At 35.0% G+C, this 23,009-nt stretch overlaps 1 protein-coding gene across 7 annotated transcripts in view; it reads left to right on the top strand.

The window, feature by feature from the left end:
- The window catches only part of NPAS3 (neuronal PAS domain protein 3), a 583,321-nt gene that overhangs the window by 163,610 nt on the left and 396,702 nt on the right, over positions 1 to 23,009 (top strand). For 4 of the 7 annotated variants that reach the window (XM_072338280.1, XM_072338278.1, XM_072338283.1 and 1 more), the window contains one exon: positions 7,917 to 8,161. In XM_072338280.1, coding sequence (XP_072194381.1) covers positions 7,917 to 8,161 — 245 coding nt within the window. Of the gene's footprint in view, positions 1 to 7,916; positions 8,162 to 8,273; positions 8,325 to 23,009 lie in introns of all 7 variants that reach the window. The other 3 variants (XM_072338279.1, XM_072338277.1, XM_072338282.1) reach the window with 1 other exon arrangement.

Raw genomic sequence — 23,009 nt, 5'->3', positions numbered from 1 at the left:
TCTTGAAATTTGAATGTAATAAATATACTTGCTGAAGATAAAATAGTGATTAATTCAAACATACACAAATACAAAAATAAAATAAAATTATTTGAAGCAATTTAATTATTGAAAATAAAATCTGTTTTAGAAACCATAATGCCTCCAATACAACCTGAACTCCTACTTGATAGTTTAAAAAGCTGGGGTTAATGTAGGTATTATTTTTAATAAGTTGTGTATTATTCTTAGAGTGATTGTTCAAAACACATTTGGAAAAATGTATTTTTATTTTTATTTATTTTTTTTTTTTTACTATCGACAAGGAAAGGAGGCTTTTTAATAGAAACTAGTTCTGTGATATTTTCCTATATATTGAAAAAATAATGGTCATTTCATGTGTTAAATGAGAAATATAAAGCAAAAAATGAAGGTCAAACTGATTTAGCACATCAAACAGACTTTGTCAGCCAAGCTTAATATATCCTGAGTTTGTGGAACAAATGAAATTTTGCTGCTGTGTTACACTTTGCTTCCAAACAACCATTACAACTGGTTTTATATATTGTGTGAGCATCAGACCATCAAACAGTGCATCTTTACTGACGTGTTGCTGCAGTGATGATCTACAGCAGCAATCTGCCATTTATATAAGGGCAAAATGTGCATCTATATTTAGTTGTGAAATTGGCCTATTATACTCTTGATGTTTACAGAGGCTAACATAAATTAATGATGACAGCTATGAGCAGTGCATTAGTTAAGCAGCAGAATTTTTACCTTGAACTTGAAGGTTCCAGCTTTAACTTCCAGTGTGTGCTATACAGCTTTCTTCATACATAAAAGTCTCCTGTAATCATTAATTTTTCTTGGAAAGCACTAAATGACTCCTATTTGTGGATTATGCCATTTATATTAATGATATATAATGGTTTTGTTTACATTTTTGGCAAATGTTTTGCCCTGTAAGAATCATGATGTTTATGATATGTACAAAAATGAATGCCCCCAAAAGTGTTTGTTCATGCAGAGGGTCTTATTTCACTGACTTTGAATTTAGTCAGATGCCAGATATCCCTTGTCTGTTGAAAAGAGCAGTTTGAGAAAGCAGCATGACTCACTAGATTATATACTGCACTTTCACCTGAAAGTCTCGCCATGCAGCTCGTGTCAGAGCAAGTACAGCTACTGTAGTCACTATAGATTCCAGTTAACTATGACCACAGATCTGACAAGTATGCAGGTGTTCAAAGGTTCAGGAGTTAAAATGCTGAAGCCTTTGATGAATTTTTGATGGATGAATTTTTAATACAGGTCGACCTTTTTCCTTTGAGGCTGCATGCTAGATTAATTGATAAATAGTGAGACTGAGCAATGTTCAGATCTCTAAGCAAACAAGTGGAAAAATCCATAAAAATCTGCCTGTCTGACTTCTCAGATGTACTTTAAAAAACAGAAAGAAGAAGGTACAATTTAATGTGGCTTTGATTCTCCTCCTTTCCTCTTTTTTGGAGGTTTTGCCCTCACAACAGTACTCTTCTCTTTTAAACACTGTAACTGCTTTTTATAAGTCTTGAAGTTCTTGTACTCTGAGTTCAGAAAAAAACTGTGAGAAAGGGAAGTCTATGAATAGGACAGTAGGGAGGAAAAAAAAAAAAAAAAAAAAAAAAAGAAAAGAAGCAAAGAAAAGAAGAGAGACAAAAAATCAAGTTAAAAAAGAAGTTGTCTCAGAAGAATGAAATCCAAAATGATAGCAAAAATTGTGTAGAAGTTAGAAGTTAGAGGTAAATATATTAACATTCTCAGTATCATTTTTGGAGAATTAATAGAGCTGATTTGATTAATTTGATGAGAATTATTTATTCTTTTAATTCCTGTTCACATTAGCTTTTTTCATTCTTTTGCACTCATTTGTAGCTGTTATACTGAAATAATGTTGTCATTTTAATATCAATGATATTCCATTTATTGAACTTCTAATTCTGTGTAATTATCCTTCCATATCAGTGAAATGAAAACAGAGGGGGGTGGTTGTTGTTAGTGGTGGTTTGTTTTGTGTTTGTTTTTTTTTTTGTTTGTTTGTTTCCAGGCCAGAACATGGCCTATAGGTGGATGCCTGCATTTGTACTTCTACCCTATCTGAATGAATTCCCCAGGCAGTAAGAGTCAGACTTCTATGTTGCTGTTACTATAAATGGGGTCAACTGGCATCACTGTTTGCAGTGGTCAGCTTGAAACCCAAGAAAAGGTATTTACTGAGAATGTGGCCAAGTGAAGGAACAGTTGCTAAAGATCATTTCCGTAACAGATACCATACTTGGCCACTATGAGTAACTAGTATCCTTATTTTTATTTGTTAAAATGTCCAAGGTATGTCCATAATATGCCATGTCATTTATGCAGAGGAAAGAACAGTAAGGATGTTTTTAGTGTACTTCACAGAATTACACAAATTCATACCTTTGGACTCCAGATTTTATTTCCTTATGTTACATTACAGATAAACTTGAGCAAGTAGGCATTCTTTTATTTTTTTTATTTTGGAAAACATTGTACACAGAAGGTCACGCAACTAAAAGTCCAGTAGGGTTTGGAGATGGAGCTGGTTCACTTGGCTCCATTACCTTTTTTCCATTATTTATTTATTTATTTAACAGACACATTGTGCAATCTAGTGTTGCACATCCTTTCTATAGATCTGATTTCTTTCCTGTGAAATGGATGTAACAGGACTCTGAAAAGGTCTTTGAAGAGTTAGAGAATGTTTGTTGAGGATCTTTTGATCCCTTGTTTTAAAAAAAAACCAAACCTATACTAATATAAAAATACACTCACATGCAAATATTGCTTCATTTTCCATATAGCTTGTTATAAACATTATTAGATATTAAGTATTATTGTTGTACAGTATCTGTTTTTTTTTTTTTTTTTTCTTTTTTTCTTTTTTTCCTGCTACTAATCCACACTGTTGTTAGAGGCTTAAGAAATTCACTAGTGGTTGATAACAGCTGAATTAACAAGTATGACATTGTTTAGTACTACAACAAGTGCTCCATTCCAGTATACTGATGCACTTGTAGTAAAGCTTCTCCTGAAATCAAGGAGGATTTCAATAGAACTCTAGAAACAGAAAAGAACTCTGACAATACTTGCCTATCCATTGTGCGATACGTTCCTGCTTGTAACTAATAAAAAATGAGCAAAAGCTGTGATGGAACACTACTGGCATGCTGACCATTGGCTTTAACCGTTCTAGCTGGATCTCAGTAGCCTGTCTGTCCCTCAAACCTTGTTTTATGGCTTTTGCCCCTGCTGCAATCTCTATTTATGACCAGTGCAGTGGAAGCGCTGTAAAACTTCACTGCTTCTGGTAAATGGGGCTGAACTGGGCAGAGGCCAATATCCCCAGGGAACCTCGGTTGTCTGTGTTGCACTTCAAGGACTAGAATCATAGAATTGCAAAGGTTGACTTCCAAGATCATCTTGATGTCCACCTACCACCAATATTTTCCCACCAAAGCATGCCCCTTAGTACAACATCCAAACATTTCTTGAACACCTCCAGAGTGTTCAGAATGGTGATTCAGCCACCTCCCTGCAAAGCCCATTCCAGTACCTGACCGCCTATAGAGAAATAGTTTGTAACATCTAGCCTGAACCTCCCCTTGCGCAACGAGACGCCATTCCCTCTAGTCCTATTGCTAGTTGCATGGGAGAAGAGACACCCGTCCCTCCACAAACTCTTTTCAGGCAGTTGTAGAGAGTAATAAGGCCACCCTGAGCCTCCTCCTCTCCAGACTAAACAATCCCAGCTCCCTCAGCCCCTCTTCATAAGATGTGTGTTCCAGATTCCTCACCAACTTCAATGCCCTTGGGGTCTTAATGTTTTTCTTGTAGTTGAGGGGCCCAAAACTGAACACAGCACTTGAGGTGAAGCCTCACCAGAGCTGAGTACAGAGGGATGATCACATCCCAGTTGCCTGTGTTGGGCTTAAAGAAAGAGCTGTAAATGTAAACTCCCTTTCTAAAACTGGGTGAGCCTGCTATGTGTCTGCTTCCGAGCTGTGTTCTGAAATTGTAGATAAAAATACTTATTTGTAATGACAGCTGTTCCCCCGTTTTCATTCAAAATGCAAACTCAAGACATTAAATTATTTCACTGATTTTTACCACCCAAACTGAGACACACAGGCAAGGTACTGATATGTTAAAAAAAATCCTTACTAATGTAGGTCAGTGCATTTGTTGATGTGCTGTAACATGTTTGATTGCCATTATATCCTGCAAAAATTAGGAGCTGTTCTTGTCCCATCTTTAAACTGACAGCTGATGATCTGTCAGACATGTGGAGATTGGGGGTTGCACATAGATATGAATGCATTTATATGCTTATGAATATAAAATATATAAAATGATGTGGAATAAAATATGAAGCAGGTTAAGCTCAGAATGACCACAAGCACAATGAAATCATGAGTGAGTTATGAGTACCAATAAAACTTTTATGCAATAGCATATTATCATGTCTTCTGCATCTGCTGTGTCTTCAATAGAAAATTTACTTGTGTACACCGTTTTAAAATTATACGGTGCTATTTATCGTACCCTTTCAACTGTAAAAGCAGACCTGCTTTATATCAGTCCATCTGAAAAGGCCCTAGAAGGAAAAATGATATAAATTTTAGAAACTTCCTATCTAAAGTAGCATTAGTTTTCCAGTCATTAAATATTCTGTTTATATGCTATTGCATCTCAGAATTATCAAGAGCTAGCAGCTGGAAACCTCTTTGTCTTCTTTAGTGGGCTCTGTATGAAAATTGCTTTAGAAGTATGTTCTTAGGGAAATGAATGAAGTTTTACCATTGTATCATGACATCATTCTTTGATACTGAACAGGGATGCACTCTGATCCAATTATCTGAGCTCTTTCCCCTTCTCCACAGGCAGCAAGGAGGAAGCAATCTTTATGTCCCTTGGGTATATTTCACACTTTGTTATTTCCTTGTTGGTAGCATAGATAGCATATGTAGATTTGCTTGTCTGTTGGGAGACCTTATCTAAGAACTAATCCTCGTGTAAGACATGTACAATATTTGGTTTCTAGGTGCTTTCTGAATGTGGAATCTATGTAGTAAACATGGGTACAGTTTCTCACACTTTAATTCTTTTCGTTAGTAGGAATTTCTAAGTGTTTGCAGACTGGTTTTCCAGCAAGTTCATTTGTTACCAAGAACTACCTCTTATGTTAATGTCATATGACAAGGGCCCAAGATGTGGTGTCAGCGCCACTGCTTTCTGCTGTGAGCTTCACACCTCTTATAACATGTTATTAGGATTGTCAGTGCCAGCACTTTCCTCTGTTAAGAGCATCTGATCATGAAGCTGATGTTGCCTATCAGAATCACAGGTGCCAGAGATGTTCAGAGCATATCTAATGAATTCCTGCATTCTGCTGAGGAAATTGCTGTTCCTAAATTAAGAACCCAGTGTAACTTTGATGTCCAATACTACTACCACAGTGTCCAATTTGTCTCCCGGTAGAACTGTGTGGTAGAAAAATTGAGATTTATATGCACTTTTTGCCAGACATCATTTCTAAACTTAGCAAAATGCACTGATGCTAAGAGTTACATATGCCTAGATTTTGACTAACTCTGTTAGTATTTTCACAAAGAGCAATATACAGTATCACTGGGAGGAAAGCCATGTTGCTGATAGTACCATTTCTTTAGAGTTGCTTTCATACATTTATTAACTTCCCATCACTTGTATGCTGGGATTTTTTTTTTTTTTAATTTTTTTTTAATTTTTAAATTTTTTATTCTAGAAGTTTAAATAAACTTAGATGGCTCTGAAAGCCACCTGTTTACTTAACACAAGTAGCCTTGCTTTTTAGCTTACCTGACTGCTATTACAAAACTTAACAGTCCAGTAATGTATTATATAAGCTTATGGTGCAATATGTTATTCAGTTTCAGCAATCTGCTGAATATTGTGCAGGATTTGTAAACTGTGCTTTCAGTTTTAGGTGTTGCTAAAGAATATTCTGTCACTTTTCAATTCTTAACACTTTTCAATTTCAAAACTCTATTTGTCACTTAGAATATAGCTTGTAAATTTTAATCTAGCTGCAAGCAGTTCACATACAGCTCATAAAGACAAGTAGGTTTTTTAGTATGGAATTCAATAGAACATTGTATCTTTACTAATAGCTAAATAGTTGGCATTTCTTACTGGTGTTCTGATCATTCACCACCTGTATTCCTCAGCCGTCTTTTAAAATATGATTGCTAGTTGTATATAATTGTGCAGAGAATATAAGTTTTTAATCATCCTCAGGGCAGGGGGTGATCAGTCCTTTCAAATTTGAGGAGTATCTTAGGCAGAGATAGCCACAAAAAGTGTACATAGGTAAGAATATTAAAACAAGATAATCTCTTCTGTAGTTTACATCACCCCCATGTTAGAATAGGGATCTCAGAGTCACGGTATTAAATTTACTTCATAAGTCGTGGTCACTTTGTAGACTATTCAATAATGAAATCTAAGGTTTCAATAAGAGTTGTGAAAGCTTGAGAGAAGCATTTGCTATTTCATTACGCACTAGTTGGATTCAAATTAGTTTCTTTTACCTATGGGTATTTAATGGAATTTTGACCGTAATTTCATGCAAGTAAGAAGTAATCAAACAAAACAAAGTAAAAATGCATCCTTTTTGAGGATCTAGAAATGACTGGTAGGCACGAACATCAGCACCAACTTCTATTTACCAAGATGTGGATAAGGTGTACAGTTGAGACTTGTGTCCTAAGCTGGAAACTTTACTTTGCCTCCTAAGTTATTTTTTTTATTGTTTGTACACTGATTCCTAATCTTCAGGGAAGTTTAGTGTGCATTTCTTCATCTGCTTCAAACCACACAACAAAAAGTGTGAATCCGTTCTCTCACAGAGAAACTATATCGGAAATTAGCAAAGAAAAAAAAAGAAACTGAAACTTGAGTTTTCTTTGACTTTCAGGAAAAAATCAGGGAAAGACAACAGCCTTGATGACCCGGTGTCTTCTCAATGTGTGTTCAGCAGTTATACACAAATTACATAGCATGGGAGTAAAATCTGAGTTAATTTTAGGCCTTGCATATGGGTGGTAGCAAGTACTACATTAGTAAGCCTGGAGTAAATGAACGTCCTTGCATATCCACCTGTTTTGCATAAAACAGAAGGGTCTGTCTAATCCAAAAAGCTGCCTAGGAGTCTGTCATGTGTGATGTTGAATTAAAATTGGAAAAATGAAGTGCGTAACTCCATTAACTGCCTTCTTGAATCTCTCTGACAGTGGTTACTGTTTCCACAGCAAGGCCAGCTGAACAAGTCACAAAGATTAACTTCCTGAATTCTCAGTAGGTTTGTGTTATTACACCAGACTTTAAACTTCTGTGGCTCAGAAGCTACTTTATAGCCTGTCTGCTCATATTGGCTGCTGCCACAGCAACCCCTGTCAGAGATAGCACACACTTCAGACATCTGCATCTAAACTCCTTTCCCATGAGAGTCAGAATTTGGTACAAATTTGGACAATGATGAATTTTCAGTGGGTCAGGAGAAGCAATGGCATCTGTGTAGATAAAGGCCATATTCTTAGGAATCCTTTCTTCTGGCAGGCAGCAAAAAAAGAAAGGATGGGCTAATTAGAGAGTGGATGAAATTAGTTAGGAGCAGTTATGTAACATGTCTACAACTAAAAATAACACACTATCATTAGTTTTAATTATTCAAAGATTATATCACCGCTAAATGTATCCTTGTAGTCTGTACATCCATTCACAACATTTAAAAAATTTTGTAATACACATAGAAAATCAACAGTGAAAAAGCAAGTTTGCTACATGTGACAGAACACTAATATTGATGAATGTCCTACTTTGTTTATTTTCTTCAGTTTACAAGCTTTGAGGAAGGAAAAGTCCCGAGATGCCGCTCGCTCTCGCCGGGGAAAGGAGAATTTTGAATTCTATGAGTTGGCAAAGTTGTTGCCACTGCCTGCAGCCATTACCAGCCAGCTTGACAAGGCATCCATCATTCGACTTACAATTAGCTATCTGAAAATGAGGGACTTTGCTAATCAAGGCGATCCTCCATGGAACTTGAGAATGGAAGGACCTCCACCTAATACATCAGTAAAAGGTATGACCTAAGTACATTGTATTGTATCGACTATGGCAGCCTTTAGTAACCTCTAAATTGAAATTTTTACCATCATCCTTTCTTCTTTCCCTGCATATCAAATCCTTTAAAGGGATACAAATGTGGAAATCTGAGGTCTGCATGAGAAAGACACCATGTGAAGGTGAAATAAACCTCTTTTATTTATTTTTATTTAACAACAAACCTACTGATATAAATAATACAACAGTAAGTCTTTTGAGTAACATACATTTAACAGTTTAAAGTTATTCAGCAATGATTGTGTTGTTTTTCTTATTTCAATATTTTATCAATGGGTGTATTTGAGAGAAACGTGGTGTTATTTCTTGTAAGGACTCAGTCACTCAATTTCCATCACTAAAGCTTAAAGACAGAATTGTGTCTTCAAGCTCGTGAATGTAACATCAAAATTTTAAAATTTTTAGTTTAGAGACCATGATTTTATTCATTATTTTGCAATGCGTATAGAATTCATTCTGACTTTTGAGCCTGTAGGCTTAACACTGCAGCTAATATAGCCTCTTTTCATTACTGAATACCCTTTCTTCATCTTTAAACAAGTAGCTGGGTGGCAAAACTAATGTTTTGGTCATGAATCTCCATACAAGTCTGGTATTAGAGGAATCAGAACTTTGATTTTAGAGGTTATATGTGTATTGTTCCTAGCTAAATTTTCCAGTGACTTGTGTAAACTGAATATTTTTGTGTTATTTTTTTCCTACGCTATTTATGTGGAAGAGTGAGATCTTGCTATCTGATAAGTATTATAAACTAGTGGTTTATTAAACCACAACTGCCCACAAGGGGTAGTAACTCCTTCAAGAGAAAGGAGCTTTTAATGCTCATTCATTTAAAGTAAGAAAGGTTGCTTAAGAAAAGTTATAATTTTCAGTGGATGGAGATAGACATGGAGGGCAAAAACCAAAAGACTTCTGGGTTGATTGATGATTTATTAGCTGGATATATTTGTGTCACTTTGTATATTTCATTTATATTATTTGCCATGCCATGTATTATTTTAATGAAGAAAAAAAAAAAAAGGATAATAACTGCATCATCAGAGCATGAGTATAACATGGTTCATCAGGCTTCTTATATAATATGCAAATGCTCACAATTTTTTCAGGATGAGAGTGTACTCTCTGGTAATTAAGCAATGTTTCAAGATGCATATAAAGTGAACTTACTCTAGGATCTGTGATCTATCTGTTGAAATACATAATTCATCCCAATATTACTGTAGCCAAGCTTCTACTAGATGTCCTGTGTTGTAGAAAGTGGTCTCTGCAGATCTCTGTATGTTTCCAGAGTATCTGGGATTTCTTTCTTGTTATTCTCTTGTGGAATAAGAGTATATATTTGAATACTGATGCTTCCTTTGGGCAAAGATTCTGACAAAGGAAAGTTTTTTTTAAGGGAAAATTATACCTTACTCGTAGATATCAGCATAACTAGTCTGGTCTAAGTTAACTCATTCCTCCCTATAAAAAACCTAGATAAACAGTTGGTTTCTTTCCAACCTCTGATGAGTTAATTCACATTCCTCTAGGCATAATGGCTACATAGGGGACAAAGAAGAATTTTGGCTTTTGATAATATTTGAGTAGATTTTCTTTAAACTAGCTAGGATTGATTTTTTTATTCTTATTTATTTATTATTATTATTATTATTATTATTGTGAAAATATTGAAATCATACTTAATTATTACTAATAAGGGTTGTTTCATTATATATGAATTCACCATAAGCTGGATGAACTATATAGTAGAAGTATATTTTATTACTTCAACAGTTCTCCTTACATGGAGCTCTGTTAACACATTCTGATCAAACATTCATGAAATTACATCAAAAGAAATTCATTTTCATTTATTAAGGTCACTTTTTGCTGCCCTTGAGGAAATTCATAAGGATAAACAAGCTCATATAAATAGTTTGCAGCTTTGTATGGAGTATAGTTGGTATACCTGCAATGAAACATTAGACATTATACTTCATTCATGCCTAAGCAATCTCCTGTATAGACTCAAAGGTATTTCCAAAATTTTATAAATGGCATAGGGTGTAGGGAACTCCTTTTTCTTTTTACTCCCTCCCTCACTTTCTCTTCCCCCATCCATACCCAGTGTGATGGTCTGCTTGTGTTAATAATTAAATTTCAAAGCTTAGTTTAAAATTTGTTCCCCAGTGCTGTACAGCAATTTATTCCTTTTAATTTAGGATTTCAAAAAGGTCCTTTACTCTGCCCTGTATTTGTCACAGCTTTCCTGAAAAGTCTATGAAAGATGATGAGTTTGTTCTCTTATGCCTATTGTGTAGTGATCGCTATGAGTTTTGCTTGCAAATGAACTCTAAGGTGACTCCATATAATATTTTCAGAGTCAATTACTTCATGGAAATATCTTGAGCAATTGGAAAGTAACAGATAGTTTTCTCCATTATTTTAGAAATATCTATTGTTATAATACAGATCAGATCTACAATGAACATTATGCATTATTCAAGAAATGACCAGGCATTCTCAGCAGTGTTTCAGCTAAATAACTTATGATTGTAACCTTTAAAGAAATATCATTGTGGTGACTATTGGTAAATCATTTCTCCATTCATAGTAATCTTTATTTAGAGGCTATCTAGAAACCATTATATCTTTTATTAATCTTAAAAGCAATAGCCAATGATTTGACATTTGCTAAAAATGGATAAATCTTCCATCAGCAGACTTCAGTCAATTTTTTTGGTGCATTGTCTAAGCCTTTCTGTATGTAGGAAGTATTAGTCCTTATAAACAAATACACACACAACTTGCAGAAAGTGAGTTTAAAGATTACAGGTCTTAAAGATCGGGAAATTATTCTTTTATAGCAGAAGTTGATAAAAAAGTTAGTTAGAGTCAGTAGGAATAAAACTGTTATTCTTTGCATACTACGTACAATAAGTTATGAATAACAGTATGATTTCCTTTTGTTTCCCAGCACTCTGAAGTTTTTGAATCTGTATTTAAGGGAAATATTCTGAAGAGAACAGAATATTTTCAGAAAAATCCCTTTTTCTGAAAGTTCTGATCTGGGAATTAAAGTATTTTTATAGGGTGTACAATGTGTTCCACCAGTAAATGGTGCTTTACGGGACATGGCATTTTAAGTCCTCCAGTGCATTCTGGTGGCCTCACACAAAGCAGCCCCTATAGTACTTTTACAATATCAGTCTGTTACGAGCACTTTCAAATTCTGAAATATCATTGTCTGCAAATGTACTGTTGTGTTCTGTGATGTGTGGAATATCTATGACCAATGTAGTCACTCCTCTCTTAGAGAAACCATCCACAGAGGTGAAGAAATAAAAATCACCTTGATCTTCACTGTTCTTGGCCCAAGACAGTTTTTAACTGTCAGACATGAAAAGATCAGATGGCATAGCAAATACAGCATAACACAGATGATTTGGCATTATTATTTACCATGAGAGGGGTCTGCAGATCTGCCTGTCCTGCTTCACAGAGATCTTCTGTTCTTGTCCTGGAGAAACCTTGAGAGCACTATAGTTTATTTCTCCTCTTCTTGCAGGTATTTTTCTTATTGATAGTAAAATCTGATTACTACTGATGTGAAAGCCACTGTGAAGTGCTCTCTGGCTACATATAAGTATGAAACACTGATTATAACTGTAATACCTATCCATTGTAAACCTGTTTATTTGGTCATAGGAGTGGCATTATGGTTGTGGTAAGCTGTTTAATTGTCTGTCTTTTACATAGGTTAAAAGGAAAAGATTGTTAGGTGGGGCTTGAATGTAAGAAACAAGAGCTGGAAATTTCAGGCAGTCAGTGGTAAAAATGTTAATGTTCTTTGTGAGAATTATTGATGGTTTTCTAGTATGAAAGATATGGAACCCAGAATGAGGTAGCTCTGTTTGAATCTCATTGTGGTAGATAAGATGAATTGAATACTGGACTCAGAGTTGGTGGTTGCCTAGTGACAAGTGATCATGACCTGATTGCTTTCAATCTCTGCAAATGGAGTAGGGTGCCAACCAATATACTTGGTTCTTTTTAGGGACTAATTGTCTAATGGTGAAACTTACATGTGAAATTGATTGTGAGGAAAAATTTTGATGGACAAATTAGAATGAAAGTTGGCTAGAACTCTTAAAGAAAAGATTATATGAAATGATGATTTCTTATGCACCTGAAAATATAACATTACATACTTTTTCAGAATTAATGCAAATAATATGTGAAAAAACAATAAAAGGGGAATATCTGACAATTAAGATAAACTGTAATGTCTGAGCTGCCAAAAGTTTACAAAAGAAAAAATAGATACTTTAAGGAAAAACCTGGAAGAGGTAAAAAAGCAAATGAAAGGGAGCTCTACTGCCCAGCATGTCAATAGAACTACTAACAGTATTCAGACCTCATTAGCCTAATATGTATCACAGAATCATCATAGAATCATTTGAGTTGGAAGGGACCCTTAAAGATAACCTAGATTAATGATTCCCATGCAGTGCACAAGGACACCTACAGCTCAGTCAGGTTGCTCAGAGCCCCATCCAACCTGACCTTGAGAGTCTACAGGGATGGGGCACCCACTACCTCTCCAGGCAAACTGTTCCAGTGCTTTACTACCCTTACTGTAGAAAAACCTCTTCCTCATATACAATCTAGATCTCTAATTTTTTTAGTTTGAAACCATTTCCCCTTGTCCTGTCACAACTGACTCTTCTAACTGATATCCACTGATGCAATTACACCATCATAGAAAGCCACTAAATTAATCAGTCAGGACTTGCCCTTGGTGAAGCCATGCTAGTTGTCTTACATTACCTTTCTCTTATGTGTGCCTTAGGGATAGCTTCCAGGAGGATCTGCTCCATGATCTTTCCTGGTGTAGAGGTGAGGCTGACAGGTCAGCAGTTCCCTGTGCCATCCTTCCTACCCTTCTTATAAATGAGCATAGCATTGTCTTTTTTCTAGTCACCAGGGACTGCCATGATGTAGGTGGAGGAAGAAGGTTTTGAATGTTGGCCCACAGTGTCAGAGGCAGATTGTGATTTGTAGCTGAGAATTTGCTCTATCAAATAGTATTATTGTGTTCTTTGAATTAGTTGTATTTTCCATAGAAATAAATAGGAGGCATTAATTTCAGAGCAACACGTGTACATTGTATAGTGGACTATTTTTAAGGCTTTCCACTTACTAGTTTGTAAAGTTATGGTTTTTTGTTTTTTAAAAAAATGGAGGAATTTTAGCAGAACATAGCCTATATGAATTTACTATATAACTAATCTTGGAAAGTACAAAGAAGCTTCTCTGGGTTTCTGCAGAAATCGGGGTGGGCTTGATCATCAGTAAACTGGCAGTAAATATGGCATCACTGCTAATTTAAAATTTGCAAATTATAATGGTGTTTGGGTCACTAATGGTGCTCTGTGTAAATTTTTAAATCAAACATCATAACATTTATTTAAGGAAAACCAAAGTATTATTATATATTCTTTTTATTATAATATAAGTCACTCCTCCTGAATTCCAGACTACTGGCTGTTGCTTTGTAGTTGATTTTGTTAATGAATTTTTGAAATGTTTAGGTTTTTTTGTGATGCAGAACGGGAACAATGAGGAAAGAACTTGAAGTTCAACTCTTGTTTCTTTTGTATGAGCAAAGGCATGGAAAGAACTTGCCCTATCAATTTAGTGCCAGCAGAAATTGATAGAATGATTTAGTTTCCAGTGGTGTTATATTTGTATCGTAAAAAATTCTGTCCATAACTTGTGTGGTGACCAAAAGCATTTACTGCTGTTAGCAAATTAATACTTCTTTAAAAATACTGTCAATCAGTGCCCACAAGAGTTGTTTATTGCTATAGCTTCACCTTACAACTTAGCAATTATATGGTGAAACAACCAAACAGTAACTATTTATAACAACAAGGAAAAAGAACAGGTGGTGGTGATTTTAATGTCTTCTCTTACTCCAAACTGCTACTTGTAACCGTATTTCTATTCAAATGCACTGCAGTTCATCTTCCCTTTTCTCTTCTTGTATTATTACACCAACTCGGTCAATTTTTGCATTTGTTATCTTCTTCTAAAACAGTCTTTTTCCAAGTTCTTACTTGGAGTTCTGAATAGGCATGAAGTCTCCCTCTTTTGCACAGCTTTAGTGTTGATTTCCATACACCTGCATTTTTCTGCATGTTTGCAGCTACAGTTCTTGAATTCTTGGTAAAGTCTTAGAATCGAGAAACTCATAAAAACTTGCTATTTAAAAGAAATTTAAAACATGATTAGCCATTTACTTCAGTCATTTTTCCTTCAGTTTGTATGTCCATAGATAATAATCCACTGTGTTATTCAAAATTCACATACTTTCCAAATAAAAGATGCTGTATATTGTAGTTCTACCTCATAGCCAAGAATACTGAGAGTATGGGCTGTGTGGGTTGTGGCAATAGCATGAGCTTCAGTCTTGCAGTGGGTAAATGTGTCAGGAGGAGAATTGTACTGATGGTTGCACTGGCTGTAAACTTGGTGATGATGATAAAATAAGTCAGGGAAAACTTCCAACTTAAAACCAAATTAATTTCTCATCATATAATGATACGTATTGTCAAGAAGAGTTAATTACTCATGCAGTAGAAATTTCTATGTGAAACTTGATGTTACAACAGTTCACTTTTCCAAAATGTTTCCATCTGGTTTTACATCCATGTTTCATGTTGCCCAGGCTAACTCCAGGTGGTCTTTTTTAGAGGCATGAACATCTTAAATTATTTGTGCAGCCTACATAACTTTTTCAAATTATGCAAGTGATGGGGTTAGCCAATTGCAGATGTGAATAAATCCTGTGTGCCAAAAATGTTTGTTCTACACTTTGCTTATAGTAATGGGAAACAGGCAAGAAGTCATCATTGATGTAGCTTTGATCTGAAAAATGAAGAAAAGGCCATTGCTGTCTGTGGACCGCAGTATCTAATAGAACTTTTGTTTGTCTTTTCATTTATCCTGTTTTGAACAGAAGAAAAGTGACTTTGCTATGAAGAATGTTTTGGAAGAGAGTCTCTGTAAAGCTTAATGTTATAGTGCTCCATATAGTAAATAAGTGGTTTAAGAATTGCATCTTGTGGTTGGATTTAACAATTTCAACATAAACATCATAACTTAATCTCCTTGTCTGAGCAGAGAATGTTGTGCTTCAAATTCAGCTACCTTCAATAGTGTTTAGCAATATTTTTTCTTTCTATTAATGTAATTTACTGTATTTCTGGGTCATCTGAACTTCTGTTTTATATCTTCCTTAAGACCTCGTTGAGATCACTGTGGGGATAATAAATACCTGTGTACGAAGAGGCAGTGAAATAGATTAACACTGCAAAAACTTATTTAAAGTAATTATTTAGCATCTAGATATGAGGACATAAATTAATGGGCTTCGTTTTTAAATTATTTTTATTTTTTTCAAAACAAGAGTTAATCACACCATATTACAGGTGGAAAGTTATGACTCAGAAAATATTTTGTCTGAAGTGAAAGTAACCACAACCCACATTGGTTTTGTTTTTGTTGTCGCTTGTTCATTTGTTTTTTTGTTTTGTTTTGATTTTCATGGAGAGAGCAAGTCTATCTTTTATATCTTGTATACTTGCAATTTATTACATATTTATTAGTGTTTTCCAAACTGGCTGTCTAAATACTTGAGTGGTTGATAATCTTCAGAGCCCTTAAAATGACATTTGAAGTACATGAATTTAATAATAATTATTACTTTCTTGTTATGGTCATATCAGATGCTTTGCTGGCCAGAGATAAGTTTTACATATTTAAGTTAGACCAAGCAATTTTCAAAATTAAAGTGCAGTGATATTATATCTATATAACATACAAGTGTAACCACAGTCTGACCAAAGTTTGACCACAATATCAACGCAGCTTAATTTCTGCAACTGTTCTCTTTGAAGACTTAGGAAGGAAATCGAGTTTCCACCAAATCCCTATGCTCTTGTGGTCTCTCATTTCAATCAGGGATATAAAGTAGAATACAATGAATCCATAGTAAAGACTTTCCCAGGACATTAGAGAGATCGGGAAAAACTGTTTTCATTAGTTGTCTGTAATTAAAGAACACCCTTCATAGAGAGCTTACAATTTAGAGAACGTGTAAGCCTCTACAACTCTCTGAGAATAAGAGTAAAATAGGAATTTCCCCACTGTTGAGGACTGAGGTGATATTTTCAAATAATCAGCTACCTTAAGAAATTGTGGCTTTGTTTGTTTGCTACCTTTTGAGACAAGATGAATATTTTTCTTTTGAAGTTCTTTGAGATTAGTCATCCTAATGATGAAAGAAAGAAAGGCAAATTTCTATCAAACTACTTAACTCTAGCTGTGTCATGGCCCTCCTCATAGTTAGAGCTGCTAGGAAATGCTTACCTTAATTTCATTGCATGAGCATGTCAGTCCCTATAATTTTTACTTGCAGTTAGCTGTGTGCATCTGCATATGTGTGTGTTCTATGCTTTGCATGGAGTGATGCCACATGCAAGCAGAAATTTTCATGTCTTATTTAACAATCTGGAAAATCTTTAAATGCATAATCATAATCATAAAAGAAAGATGGAGAAATAATTTTGTTCCAATTTTTACACATAAAGTATTCCCAGCCATTATGTACAGCAAGAAGAATGATATTACCAACTTCATGTTACGTTTAGTTTTTGTGGAAAACCGCGTATGTGCATAGGAGCTGGCTTTTGTTTGCCTTTTTATTTTTTTTATTTTTTTAGGTACATGTGACATTTCCAAAACTATCTGAACAACTCTACATTTATGTCCCCTTTCAAATTTGAATTGCTGCACATGCCAGCTGTTTCTCATCCTCCTGATGAAGCAGAACAGTGCTGATAATGCTAATAGAGAAATTGAGGCATACACAAATTTACGGCTAGCTTTTCAAAAGAGCATAGCACCCCAACTGGGGCCAGATTTCAAAAGATCTCTGATCCTATTCAGAAACGAAATAAATAGCCAGATTTTCAAAAGATTTCAGCACTTTGGTAATCTGATCATAAGAAGCAGCTGCTGAGTACATTTGCAAAGCCAGTTAACAGTGACTAGCAAAGTAACACATGAGAAGTGTGTGGTAGAGCAGGTAATAGAGCTCTCTTCCCTTGTCTTAGGACTCTGTCCAGTTTCATAGCAGGAGGATTATATTCATGTCCTTTGCAAAAATACTGTATTTAGTGATCATTTCTCTAGGAAACTTGACCTATTTCTGTGAGGTGATAGTTTTCAGAATTCCAAGTAGGACATATTCCCAAGGTGGATGGAACAATCAAATATCTAATGCCAATTCATTTTATATTCAGTCTCTGTGTAATGTTGTCTTAATTAGGTGTAACTTATACAAAATGAATCCAGTATTTTCTAAAACCTTCATAATGAAGTTTTCTCCTTATTTTGTGCATAAGCTCTAGATGTTAGTTATTCTTAATATCTTGCTCTCTGTTCCTTCTACTCTGTGTTCTATTCTTCTTTATTTCATCTCCTATTCTTCTGCTCCAGTGTGCTATCCTGAAGACTTAATTGGCAAGCTTTATTTCACAACTACTTTTAGGGAACTGAGAGGAAATGTAACAGCTCAGCCAGCCTCATTACACATTTTGCTTCTGTAGCTGGTATACCCAACAGTCTCATTGGATCATACAAAAGATATGATCATCATGTGATGATTGGTTCTTGAAGTGGAGAGCACTTACAGAACTGTTTTGTTAAGGTATAATGTTGAGCAGCTCTGATAGGCATCCAGTCTGACTTCTTGCAGACCTCAGACAGAGAATCTCATCCAGTAATTTCTGCATCTGTCTGAATTGTAGGTTTATCTCTTACAAAGGTATCTTGTGTTGATGTAAATCATTTAAATGATAAAGAATCAACTGCATCCCTGGGCAGATTGTTGCAATGGTTAATTACTGTCACTGTTAAAAAAGAGTGCCTCATTTGTAGTCTTATTTCAGCTTCAGCTTCCAAACACTGGATCTTCGTATGCCTTTTTCACTAGATTAATGAGCTGCCTACTGTCAGAAATCTCTTCCACATGTAGGTATTGTGATCCTCTTAACCTTCTTTTCAGTAACTAAATAAATTGAGCTTTCTTAGTCTTTCACTATAGGGAATGACTTTCTGAAGTCTAATCACTCTTGTAGCTCTTATTTGAGTGCTATCCAATTTTCTAACATATTTTCAGAATGGAGAAAACCACAGCTGAACACGATATTTCAATAAATGTCATAAAAACCTAAAGTTAAAATTCTAGTATCTCTTTCAGTTTGATATCCTTTGGTTTATTCCAGTGGCATACTTAATATGCATTCTGTTGTGAAATGAATGGCTTGCTTTCTTTTTTTTCAAAACTTTTTTTCAAGACCAAGGACTTAACAATGACAACAGCAAATTTCTCAGGCCTAATTGTGATTGCTGGAAGTTATCCTTGGTTTTTATTCTTTCTCAACTGCAGAGTTATTTCAGGGAGAACAGGTTGTAGTAGAGAGAACTGAACTTAGAGTGTAAGCATCAAAAGGTGAGATTGGGGAAGCAGTCTAGTAATCTTCTGGGGAAAGTGCTTTCACTGTTAAGATCTTAAACAGGCCAGAATAGACACAACTCTAGTGTTGTCTTACCTGCAGAATTCTGGAAACAAGCATCTGCACACACAAACACACTACCACAGTACTGTGGCACACAGAAGCTAGGGCCCTGCAGGAAAAAGAACTCATCTTCAAAAACTGCAAGTTAACTGAAGCCAGAGATTGTATGGAAATAAGTGGAAAAGCTCTTCTGAACCCATACTTCCCTGGGTTCACAATTAGAGCTAAATGGACTCAGACTATCTGTGTGGTTTCAGTGCAGCTTTCTCTAGCTTTTCCAGGTAATAGATAAAAGACTGGCTTCTTTAGAGCTAGGTAGTTTCTTCATGAGTATAAATAAATTTCAGATTTTGCCACTGACTTCCTTTAGTTTATATTCTCAAAAGTAAATTCTGTAAGTAACAGACAAAGATTTCAAGTTCTCAGCCATTTTCTTCTGTTAATTGCTTTGGGAGAAAAATACTTTACTTTCTTTTTAATCCCTTACAAAAGTTGTCTCCTGAGACTCTTGGGTCAATTCCCTCAGCTTTCCAAAAATACAGCCACATTCTGTCAACTTTGCTACCTTAAGCAGCAATCTTTGATCAGCTTGGGAGAAACTGTCTTTGTGCTTTAGATGCATAGGAATTTTGTCCATTCTTAACAGTTTGGTCTGATTACTTCATTTCTGTCCTACAAGAAACAAAGTGATACAAGAACTTTAAGTCCTCTCTTGTGAAGTATGTGTGAAAGAATGAAAATCCACAGCTCTGAGACACAATTGCTCACACTTGTCCTGCCAGGAATGCTGTTACAGGTAGAATATATAGTTATTTGACTATATCTTGATCACTGTCTTCCCTCATTTTATGTTAACCAAGTGACAATTTTTCAATTTACCTTACTTGTATTTGTCTTCATTTCTTTTTCAAAACTGTCTGTTGGTATTGGATTATTCATAGCAACAGCCAAAATTTAGGAGTGCTTTGGCTTCTTTACATACTTGATGTGTTGTCAAAGGATAAATTGTATAAATGCATTTCTTTGCACAACTCCACAGAACTTTAAAAAGATGCTTTTAAAAAGGGTAAACCTAAATAATTATACATTGTATTAGGAGCAGAGTAAGTTAGGTTTTTATTTCTGCTGCAGATTCTTGTTTCTGCTGTTAATAGAGGACTTCTTTGTATAAATGTATTTTAGTAAATTACAATAGAGTTAATAAGAAAGTTGAAATCACTGGAGTCCACTTGTAGTGTATTTTATGCTTCCAATGATTTCATTTAATACCTCTGTTTAGTTTCATACCAATCATTTATACTGACAAAAAATAAAAAGAAAACAAGGAACCTGTCATCAATCATTCATTTAATCAAGTAGCAAAAGTAGGTAAATAAACATACTGAATTAATTATTATTCTGTATGTAATGATTGACAATAATGTTAATTTATTCTATTTTTTAACCTTTGACTGTCAGTGTAGTTGGGATTAATAAGCACTGACATAATGAAAAAAAAACAAAACAGGCATTTCTGATAGCCACTGAAAGTTGTTAATTTTGCAGTGCTTTCCCCTGAAACTTCCCTGAAGATTTATCAGATCTATTTTGTGCTGTTTTTCACACCTTTTTGTGCCATGTATCATACCATTTTGGTAATAGTTATTAGTTTACAGACATATGGCCACGAATATTTTATGAATGAAAAGCCTTTCTGGAATTTACAGCATTACTTTTTCACATTTATTGTGGATTTGTAATTTGAAGATCTCAAAATACTTTGCACATGTTATTGCATAGTCTATTCAAAAGCTAACAAAAAGTCAATGCTACATAAAGTAACTTGATATTTGGTCCTTCCATCAAACAAGACTTCTTCTGTATGAATTCTCTTTTCCTTCTTCTCAAAGTTTTAAGTGGATCCATCCAAAGTTGGGAGAGGATATTTGGAACGCTTTTCAGAATTCAAAAAGCTGCTTTCACTTGTCAGTAGCACTGGGAGGTCAATTCTATCACTTCTCCCTCATTTATTACCAAATTGTGTCCCTGTGACTTGACAGGTAACTAAAGATTTCAGTTTATCAGTTACTCTGTCTTTTAAAATATTTTTGTGTCATTATACTTGTGCAGCTTAGTGTGAGACTGTGCTGTTCTGATCAACACGCGAACATTTTGCAGCTGTTTTTGAAATACCATGTAAAATTGTGATATCCAAACAAATAGAAGCCATTGTGTATGACATAATTTTCACCTAGTTTGAATGGTGAATCAATGAACAAAATGCTACATGTAGCAGAAATAGAATGGGTTTATTCAGGCATCTTTCCTGTAAAATTTCAATAACTCTAGTTACATATCTCAAAGAAGAAAAAACCTTGCATTTGAATCTGTCTGTTTTTAATATATAAGCCCAGAACTTCAGAATCACGAACAGGTAAATCTGGATTTTACTGATTTTGCTTAGATTTCTGTTATCATAAGAGAAAAATTAGAAAAGATACCAAGATTAGGAGTACACATAAGTCAGTTTTTGGCATGGTGTGTAGTATCAGTCTTTCAGAGTCATTTTCCTGGTTTTGTCGGGGACTTGGTGGGAGACCAGAGACCTCAGGGAATTTTAAGACCTGTCAATTTTATGGTCTTCAGATAGCCTGCTGTTCTGCTGGACTTACAGCAGGTCAAGCCTAGGAAGGGGGTGATCCTGATGGATCCCGATGAGCTTTGCATGGTGGGCACAGCACAGCCTTGCTTGTGAGAATGCATGTGAGAAGCCTCCAGCTTTCCTGTAGCAGTAATTGCCAAGGCAATTTGCAAGCTATAGAGCTATTAGGGAGGGTGGGCCTGGAGAATATTGCAACTGCTAATCTGTAAGCAGAAATAACTAAAGAGGAATAAAAAGAACTGCTATGGCTGCCCATATATTGATTCTGAGAGTCTTCTTGTCCTATATTCCCTCATATTCAAATCTTTGTTTTCAGTTTCCTGTCTTTAAGTTTCTCAAATTTTACTCTGTGGGATAACAATGAAGTTTCTGACCCAAGTCACACTGAATTCTGTGTACTTTCAGTAAATACACTCTTAACTAAGATTTTTCCAATGAAAAGGATATTAAACAAAACGAAGTTTAGAATTATTTTCTCCTGCTTGTTGATTTATTAAGCCAAAAAAGCAAGACACCTGACTTTATCACAGAGATGAAAATAGAGTGAACAACTACAAACATCTTTGAAAGCAACCCACTTAATTCTTGATTCGGCAGTGGAATATTTCCCCTACCCCTTCCCTGGGCTGATCACAATCCCACCCTTTGTGTATGACAGCTTTATGTTTATTAGCAGCTGTTTTCTGCTAGCTAAGCTTGACAAAAGCTTACAATTAGAATGAGCATAATATTCCGACTCTCCTTTTTCTTTGAAGGAGAGAACTGGAAATATCAGTAGACTCATTCCTGATGTCCCATTCCATATCTACTCTCTCAGGACTAACTAGTGCTGGGGAAAGTTGATTCCCTCTGAGAATCTGAATTATACTATTGTAGATCAGCATCCAGCTAGCTAACTGTCAGCACCTTTCATGTGAATTTTATTCTTACCTTGATTTTATTTCAAAACAGACATTCTAGAAAACATGCCTCTCTCACCAAAGAAATTATGCATGTTTTAAGTATCTGTTTTTCATTCTTTATATTTCTATCCTATAAAAACTCATAATTAACATCATATTTCAAATTAGATTTTTATTTTTTTAAACAAGTTTGATGTACAATGTTTTCAAAATAGCATAATTTTTTTACCCAAGAATTCTAGCCAATCTTTAATTTTGCTGTAGTCGTTAAGGCAAATTTGGGGTTTTAAGTGAATGTCATGCCAAAATCTATTTGTGTTTTTTGAATTCATAAAATTAACTGGAGAATGTGTTGTAATACCATGTCTAACTGTATTGACATTCTATACTGATAGCTAATTCTAGGTTAAGTGACTTAGTAGTTAGTTGTCAGACTATGAATTTTTGTAAAAACAATGTTCCTAATTGTAGTATCAGTAAATCTAAATTTGACAGTTTCTCAGTTCAGTACCTGAATATTTCCCTAAGCAAAAAAGATGTGTGTGGGTTTTTTTTGTTTGTTTCTTTTTTCATGTTTGAAACACACATTGTCAGCAAGAGTAGACTGAAATGTTTTTTAATGGATTTTTTTTTTTT

Source organism: Excalfactoria chinensis, chromosome 5 (assembly GCF_039878825.1).
Source record: "Excalfactoria chinensis isolate bCotChi1 chromosome 5, bCotChi1.hap2, whole genome shotgun sequence".
In the NCBI taxonomy this organism is placed as follows: Eukaryota; Metazoa; Chordata; class Aves; order Galliformes; family Phasianidae; genus Excalfactoria; species Excalfactoria chinensis.
This window is presented reverse-complemented; position numbering and strand designations above follow the sequence as displayed.